Raw genomic sequence first — 8,966 nt, 5'->3', positions numbered from 1 at the left:
TACAATAATACTTAACAGAATTCAGTTTCTAAATGTTTAATCTAGTTATGTAGCTATCTGTATTAGCTTGCCTCAGCTAAGGAATGTCGCATACAATAGTATGTTTTCAATGCTTTCCTAACATTAGTATAATATGGACTGTCATGAGACATGCTTCAACTTGCTTGGAATGAATAACATAGCACAATCAAAGCAAACAAAGGTTCAGAATCAAAACCTATTTGACAATCGAATTCCAGAAATAAATATATAGTTTCTTTCTGCAACATATATAACCAATAGACAAACAGAAGACATGAAAAATTGTTATTAATTTCAAGCTTGGTCAAGGAAAAAAGAACAAGACACTATAACCATGCTGTTTTTGCCAATCAAACAAATTTGACTTATTTACACCACCAGACAATTTTTTTTGAACCTATTCATTACATCTGCACTACATTGAGGGATCGGAGTATTAAAGGAAGGTGTTACTGTAAAATGTCGCTCACAAAATCTGACAATCTACGCTCCAAAGCAATCGAGCATCCAATCATCTTTAAGCAAATAGTCTATATCACTGGTATCTAATGAACCTGAGTCATTGATTCCAAGATGAAATAGGCTGTCAAATCCTCCATAATCTAGCGACAGGCTATTGATTGGAGATCCAAAGTGATTTGCAAGAGGTTTATCTTGATCATTCTGAAAGGTGTCTTTCAAATACTGGTGCATATCTCCTTCAAAAATAGCATTTTCATTTTCATGCAGTGGTGGTACATTGACTCCAGAATCCTCTGGTCTAACCCACGGTTCACTAAATCCCATCTGGGTCTGCTGTCCAACACTACTGGACCCAAATTCCAGTGATAGACTATGAAAATCATGAGTAGGGCCATGATGCATCCGAGAATCTTTTGATCTTTGATCTTGATGCAACCCAGAATTTCGACCATTAAGCAACCTGGTATTTTGAATTTCAATGTGCAATCTAGGGTCCTGAAGACCTTTCTCCACAGGCCTCATAGTTTCAGTTGTATCATTTTTGTGTCGGCCGCCACACATAGGGGAAGGTACATCAGTTTGGTTTATATCAGGCAGCGTGTTTCGCGGTTCATGATGTAGATGCTCACTAGAAGATGGTGCAGCCTGTTGAGCAGCTGAACTTGATCGCACACGTCGTCTTTTTCTTCTAGGTTGCTCCTCTAGTCTCTCATTATCCTTGAAATGATGGGGTGTAGTATTTTGAGGTTGACTAGATGGTTCCACTTCCACTGGTTGATCTCTCAAGTCATCTTTAGATGAAACAGAACTCACACCATCATCAATGCCATCAACATCATAGTCACTGTTACTACTGACAGAAGGTTTCTTCTTTTCTCCATGGCCACTTGAAGGTGGCTCAGACATGCCAGATGCCCCATTGTCACTGCTAGGCAGCTGGAAGAGGGATTCCTCTCGACTCAAAACCCCCAACCAAATTGAGCTCTCCTTAGCAGTCATCTTATCCTGTAAGCACTTTGATTTCCGGACTAGCCTCCTGATCTTTGCAACATCAGGTGACATGTGCTTTATCACAGCAGTTAAAACTCCAACTTTCCACAACTTCTTCAAATCATGAGGCTTCTTATACAGAGGACTCTGACCTTTGGGTAGCCCCAATTTCACCCACCATTCTTCGCTCCCTGTTGGCCACCAAGGCGGAGGAATACCTTTCTCTAAGGGGTACTTCCTCTGAGGTGGATTACAATGTTGCATCAACGAAGACAAGAGAGACCCTAACGTTGCATCTTGCAACTCTTGAAGAATGTTTTGGGAGTTTCTCTTTTGAAAACCATCTTCCTTTTCCTTTGTAAGACACTCCGCTTCATATTTTGCTATGGCAGCTGGCCCATTCTTATCAAACTTCACCTTCTCCTTCCACCAAGCCCTTATATTATCTGATGCACCACTCACCGGCTTACCCTTCTCGGGAATTATCCCATACACAAATCCTCGGGCTTTGCACACTTCCATAAGCTTCAGCATGTACTTCAATATCCCATCATGAGCTCTTGCCATTTTCTTCCGCCGAGCATGATCTAGTCGCATCTTCTTGGGCTCCTGCTTCTCTGCAGCTTGTAGGGCTGCAAGCTTTTGTCTTTCCTTGATCCTCCTAAGTTTGATATGGTCCTTCCACATTCGCTTCTCCAAATCTTCTGCTTTGATCTCTTCATCACTGACATCTTTCTCTGCTATATTCTCACACCTTATCTCATCCATTTCTACATCCGAACTGTCACCCAACCCATTGGCATGAATCATAAAATGGTCCATTCAAATCAAAGTGTAATAGAAAACTGAAGTGAGAAAAGAAAAGAAATGATCGTGGTCCATTGTCATCTAGGTGAGAAAAGAAAATAAAAAATTGTGTTTTCTCATTATCATGTTTGGATGAGTAAAAAAAACAAGACATAAACTAATATAAACAGTACCCTTATCTGGCCTTAGATTGAAACAAAGGTTAACCAACATGTTGCACAATAACAAAACACTCTAATTGGGTATCAAAGCAAACCTACCAATCAATTCCAATACTTTGAATAGATATTACAAACATAAACTAATACATCAAAAAAAAAATTTAAAAAAAAAAACCTACTTTCAAATCTTTGGCAATCTAACAAACTAATCATAAAGTGGGTTTCATATAAAATAAATAAATTAACAAAACCAAATCATCAATTCTGTAGAATTACAACAATCATCGTAAATACAGTTCTTCAGACATACATCGAGAATTTAGAGAAAACAAATTGAAAAAATCGAGAAGACAGAAAAAAGAGAGACCCAAGAAAATTGAAGGTTATCGGTGGGCGAAGAATTTGAATCGTTACCTGATATCAGCTGCAATCTCTTCAAACGCACCCATCAATTTCGATCGGCACCTGAAAACCCTAATTTTTTTAAAGAAACAAAAACTAAGAAATCTATCAGAGAAAATAAGGATTTGGGGGGAGAAAAAAACACCTAGTTGAGCTCGATTCTAATCGGACAAGAAAGCACCTCAGCGTTTTTTATTTGTTAATTATCAATATCAGCTTGGGCGGTCGTTTGGACTGAATTTCATTTTTTCTTTTTCTTTTTTTCCAACTTCTTAGTTTTTTAAAAAATAAAAAAAACAAATTACAAACACAGGAATTTTACTTAAAATACGGATTACTTGACATTATAAATATTCATTGTCAAAATTTTTTATTTAATAAAATTAATAAATAAATAAATAAAAATTTTAATTACTCTTTTATATAATAATAAAATTACAATTGAAGTATGTACCTAATAATATTCAAAATTATTAATTAATTTTATAATTTATTAATAAAAATGTCATTTGTTATGTCATTAGAAACTTAAAAAGATAAGATGTAATTTTTAAAACCACATGAAACAATTCGTATTTTAAATAAATCTCAATATTTGTATTTATAATTCACCCAAAAATTAATAATATGTTTGAGAAATTGCTAAAATAAAAAAAAAATTAGTGAAAAAATTGATGTAATATTTAATTTTAATTTTTTTTTTTTTTACCGATTGCAAGCTAGCTTTTGGATTTTGGATTTTTTAATTTTTTTTAACAATGTTACATCCACCGAATTTGATGTCATTCCAATTGTCCGAATTTGTTCATGTGAGTCATCCGAATAACAAGGTGACAATCGTGGTAGATGGGAGCCAGTCATCCGAACAATCATTCAAACTAGCACAAATTTAAGTGATTCAGCGACAATATATTTGGTGAATAAATCATTTCACTAACAAAAAATGACCTTTTTTTTTATAAGAATTCCCAAACAGTTTCTATCTATTTTTTAGTATTTTTTATTTTATGTAAAATCGTAGTCATAATCATGGCTGTTGATTTTTAATATTTTTAAGAGTATAATTCTTGTAATTTTGAGTTAATTGTCATTATAGATATGTGTGTGTTTTTTAACATATGAAATCAAACTTCACTAGAATTATGGAGAGTCAAAAATTAGCTTATCAAAATTTCTGGAATATTGTTCAACTAATCCATTCCACAATGGATGGGATTTCATACTAAATATTATGATGATATTTCAACTTGTGAACCTTAAATTAAAAGTCCTGTTTAATTTGCAAATAAAATTGAGCTTGATATTTATTTCATTAAATGTATTTTAGTAATTTTGTACTGAAAGTAAAGAGCTTTAAAATAAATAAAACAGGTCGTTTTGTTTCAATTTAAACGAAATGGAATGGTTTCGGTTCCATTCTGTTTTTTGGTAAGCAAAAACTCCACAGTTTGTGATCTAATCTAAGCTACACAGGTTTAAAATCTAACGAAAATAATTTAATCTGATGATCTTAGTCTTCATGGATCTACAAATCAACATACATTTATTTCAATAATTAAAGCAGAATTCAAATATAAACAACATTGAACATAAACAGAAAGTTTATCAGCATACAGGAGAAGAAAAATTACACATTCTTTAAGCTTCTTGTTCCCCTCAAAAAAAAAGGAAAAAATAATAATAATAATAATAGTAATTCATATGGAAGAATCGGCGAATCGTGCCTATAACAATGAGTCATTCCTTGCAGGCAATCTTCGAAAGAAATTGAGAGGCAACGATGGAAGCTTGTGTCGAAACCTTGGATGCCTCAGCATGTAAAATCCCAACACAAGTGCCACGGCTTGAAAAGGCGTAACGTAAAGCACGAAAGCCATAACCAAACATAATGTGACAAACAAAGCTGAGGCTCTCGGGTCTCTCCAACTAATAAGAGATTGAAGCCTCTCCCCTTGAGTCGCCAAGTCCCCGACCACGGTCTGAATCCTCCCTCCTATACTCCTCAGCCGATCATACCTCATCCGAACCACGTCACTTCCTTTACTAGTCGGAAAGCTATCAAATTCTTCGTCTAATTCATCAGGACCGATTGCATCAGCGTGGGATAGTCGGATATCCATGTGAGGAGGGTGACGTGGCTTCCACCGGTATTGCCAAATCCCAATGAAGAACAAGTAGAGGAAAATAGTGGGGAGAATCAGTTCCGGGTAAAGGACCAGAATGACGAAAAGGACATGAATTAGAATGGTTGTGAGAGGGTTTTTCCAGTGGCAAATTTGATCAAACCATTTTCCAACCGCGATCAAACCGCTTAGAACATTCATGATTCGGAAAAAATTAGCTTTGCTCCTCCTCACACTCCATATATGAATACCCATATCGAGCATATACTCGACAACCTCCTTTTTAAGTGGCGGCTCAGCCCTGTTCAGCCTCATCGACACTAGTTGTGTTGCTTGGTGCCTTAAATTATCGGTCTGGCTTATAGACAAGGGATGAACATAGTGCATTTTGGGCAACAATGGTTGTGTATATTTGTGCAACATGTTGACAAAAGACGTGCACGAAAACCTCACTGCTAGCTGAACCTCGCCTGTTTTCTTCACCCCGGAAGTTTGAAGGACAATGAGAGGGTACGAGTGTGTGTAAACACGGTCAGTTTCGAGTGTCGACAGTCGAATCCTGACCTTCCCGATTTTTGTATCTTTTCCACCCCCTTGCCAATGACCGTTGTCAAACACGCCTATTGTGATTACAGTGCACGGATCATAAACCTCCCAACTGTACTGCTCATTCCATTTTGGAGCAGTGCTGCCAATGATTGTCCTTGTTCGCACCCATTTAGGCCCGTACTTGGCCACACAATACGCATCTGTGGTTCCTAAACCATCCCTCGACTTCATTGGCGACAAACCGGTGGCACTTATGATACCCAATTCCAATAGCCCTATGCTGGACTTCCACAACTGCTTTGAGGTAGGCCTGACATCACTACTGTATTGAGTTGATTCATCAAGCACGTGGTACCCGCCTTCTAAACAGATCCGCAAATGAATCTTACTTGCAAATTTAGTCTCTTTCTTCTCTCCCTCGACAATATGGTGTTTCTCAAGATTATGCCACCGTGGTGGCACTGCCTTGTTGTCGAACCTCCTTGGAATATTGGACAATGGAATCACACACCTCCCCAAAATCTCATCTTTGTTGGACCCAACTCTATCTTCCACATTTATAACCAAAGGTTCCTCAAATGGCTCGGCAGTTACAAACACCAAATCCTCATTCCACATCGGATTAACTGTCTTCGAGTGAATTTTAGTCCTCCCTACTTGGTTTCCGAGAGTAACCCTAACCGAAACTTCAGGCAGCCTAGCCTTGTCACTTGGTAGCAAATCTTGACATTCAATCACATTAACCCTAACATACCAAAGCTTAGGGGCTAAGTATACCTTCCCTCGGATATTCGTAACCCCTTCGCGACTAACAGTTGCTGCATCTGAATGCCATGCATCAGGAAACGCCTCATCCGCTTGAGTCCCCTTCCAAACCGCTAGCATAATCTCCCCTGATTTTATCTTATCCCCCTTTCTATCCTCAAGTCTATACCACTGTGGCGCCAATGGGCTATCCGGTGGCACACGTTTAGGGACTTCAGAGAGATCAAATTGAATTTTTCCTATGAAATCATCCAACACCACATCTTTATCTTTCACCACGACTTCCAGGAAAGAGGCTTGCAACCGGTCCTGGGAGAAAGCGAAGACGTGGTTCCATTCGGGGTTGGACTTTTTCTCAAAATGCCGGGTGACTCCTTTGTAGTTACCCACCTTTACTTCAACATATGGATCACAACCCCCGGTCACATCTTTCGCAGGTAATTCTTTTGCTTTGACAACCCGAACATAAAGGTAATCCATTTGCTCGACAAGGTCATACGCGCACGTTAGCTTGTCTCCTCCAGTGACCCCTGCCCCGGCTATTTTGGGGGCGGTCTGCTTTATTGCAAACTCTCCTGGTACCGGAGGTCGCTGCATTTTCTTTTTCTTCTTGTTTTCACTGAGGAAACTGAAGTGAATGAAAAAGTGGGGACTTTTGTTGTACAACACTCACAAGAAGTCACAATCTGCGAAAAGAACACAGATTCAGAAACATAAATATTGATTTAAAATGTAACATTTGAAAAAAATTGTGATTTTGTTTTCATTTCATGGTTTTTTTAAGGTATTTTCGATACAAATTTGACACAATACAATTCTATCAAATTGGAAATGTTCTCTAAGATTTATATACTGATTGGGGCTGAATTTAGCAACAAAAACAAAAGCAAAAACAGAGTTCAGATAAGAGATTCAAAACAAGAACATGGATTTAAAAACCAACATTGAGCTCCAAAAAACCTCTGAAAATGAAAATTTGTGCTTTTGTTTTCATTCCATGATTGAGGTCTTTTTGATCCAATTGCCAACAAAAATTTAATTCTTTCAATTGTAATTGCAGGGCTAAATTTCTCAGAGCAACAAAGTTGATAAGCAAAAGCAAAAGCAAAACAGAGTTCAGAACTATGAATTCCATTTCCATTTCCAATATGAGTTTTTTTTTTTTACCCAAAACATATGTATTTTTGTTGTTGCACTAATTAGAGTAAAAGAGAGCACAATTTCTTCTTCTTTTCTATTTTTATTTTTTTTACACTAACCACTATCATTCGGTACATCTTACCAAATATGTGTAATCACTCACAAATCATGCGTATCAGCTATTCTTTTTTTGTTTTCTTCTTTCATCAAAGAAAAAAATTTATTTGGCAAATTGTTTCGGAAATCTGTTTTCATGAATTTTTTTAAAAAAACAACTCACACGAAAACAAAAAAAACTGAAATAAAATTGGAAATAGGCCAATGATTCCAAGAAATAAACGACATGAGCAGAGATCAAAGAGGAAGTAAGAACCTCATGAATTTGTAGCAGAGAAATATTAGGCACCTCTCTGAAAGCTTTGCATCACAATGAATGAAAAAACCCTGCAAATCCAAAACCAAATCAAAATAATTGAGTGTCAAGCAAGAAAACCAACCAATTCAACATTTCTTTGTTTGGTTGGTGAGAAAACAGAGGCAGAAAGGAAGAAAAGGAAATTTAAAAAATAATAGGGTTAGGTACTGTGTTGGTACATTTTAGGAAGTGCTTTTTCTTTCTTTCTCAAGAAGCATATTTGATTGCAATGTTTGCACCTAAAAAGTACTTTCAAAAAATTTATATTGTTTGAAACTATACCCAAGTAACAGTTTTCTTTCAGTTTCCACACATGTTCTCAGCACCCAAACAGCTGGGGAAAGAACAGAAACGATAAAAAAAAAAAATTAAAAAAAATCATGGGTTTCTCATAGTGTACTTTGTGGGATTGAACGAGCACTTATATAGACAAGAAAATGTAAATATCAAAGTTTGGGAGTGTACTAAACTGAAGAGTGGCAAGGGTTGGCAAGAACTTTAAGGCATTTTTCTACTTACATGCACTGAAGACACTGGTGTTTAGATACAGAGAATGTTTGAGAGAGAGAGAGAGAGAGAATGAAGGTGATGAACCAAAAATCCTCATGAGACTTGCAGTGGGGGGTAGTTACCAGTCAATTCGTCTGTTTGTACAGAATTCAATCACACATAATCAGTTATAACTCTCTGGTGTGATCTAATTTTGTGACCATTTAATTTTTTTTGTTTATTAGTTTCATATCATTTATTGATTCAGTTTTATTAAGTAATTTAAAAATAAATAACTTAATGTATTTTGCTATTCATTATTTGACTGGAGCACTATATAAGAAATGTCACCCAGTGCCGCCCCTCGGCACGGGGCAAGAAGGCCCATGGCCTACACCCCTTGAAATAGATTCAAAACAAGAGCTTCTTCTATTATGATTTAATGTAATATATTAGGTATGTTTTAAGTTAAAAAAAATAGAGAAGGTCCAAACTAATTTAAAATAAATTGATCCATTAAAAAATTAAAAGGGCCATTTAAAAAAATTAATATTGTTATCTATTGAAAATAGATCCAAAAAAAAAGATCTCCTCCTATTATAGTTTATTGTAATATATTAGGTATATTTTAAATCTAAAAAA

General features: G+C 36.3%; 2 protein-coding genes across 5 annotated transcripts; both read right to left on the bottom strand.

Moving 5' to 3' along the window:
- Positions 1–279: 279 nt before the first annotated feature.
- On the bottom strand, positions 280–3,066 carry LOC114302330 (ETHYLENE INSENSITIVE 3-like 3 protein). Of its 2 annotated transcripts, none has more exons than XM_028247345.2 (2): positions 2,856–3,066; positions 280–2,254 (listed from the first exon to the last, which is right to left on the bottom strand). In XM_028247345.2, exons 1-2 carry the CDS (start codon positions 2,888–2,890, stop codon positions 505–507), a joined length of 1,785 nt encoding a protein of 594 aa, XP_028103146.2. In that variant the 5' UTR covers positions 2,891–3,066; the 3' UTR covers positions 280–504. The 2 variants fall into 2 exon arrangements, with proteins under 2 accessions (XP_028103146.2, XP_028103145.2); XM_028247344.2 differs by having other exon boundaries at positions 280–2,318; positions 2,856–3,036.
- Positions 3,067–4,365: 1,299 nt separating this feature from the next.
- Positions 4,366–8,529, bottom strand: LOC114302327 (FT-interacting protein 3). Of its 3 annotated transcripts, none has more exons than XM_028247338.2 (3): positions 8,355–8,529; positions 7,794–7,864; positions 4,366–6,966 (listed from the first exon to the last, which is right to left on the bottom strand). In XM_028247338.2, the coding sequence occupies exon 3, from the start codon at positions 6,875–6,877 to the stop codon at positions 4,568–4,570; it is 2,310 nt and encodes a 769-aa protein (XP_028103139.1). In that variant the 5' UTR covers positions 6,878–6,966; positions 7,794–7,864; positions 8,355–8,529; the 3' UTR covers positions 4,366–4,567. The 3 variants fall into 3 exon arrangements, with proteins under 3 accessions (XP_028103139.1, XP_028103140.1, XP_028103141.1); XM_028247339.2 differs by lacking the exon at positions 8,355–8,529 and adding an exon at positions 8,015–8,352; XM_028247340.2 differs by lacking the exon at positions 8,355–8,529 and adding an exon at positions 8,118–8,318.
- Positions 8,530–8,966: the final 437 nt, after the last annotated feature.

This window comes from Camellia sinensis, chromosome 12 (genome assembly GCF_055761805.1).
Source record: "Camellia sinensis isolate YWXY chromosome 12, ASM5576180v1, whole genome shotgun sequence".
Classification (NCBI taxonomy): domain Eukaryota; kingdom Viridiplantae; phylum Streptophyta; class Magnoliopsida; order Ericales; family Theaceae; genus Camellia; species Camellia sinensis.
The sequence above is the reverse complement of the archived record's forward strand: the minus strand, read 5'-3'. Positions and strand labels throughout refer to the sequence as shown.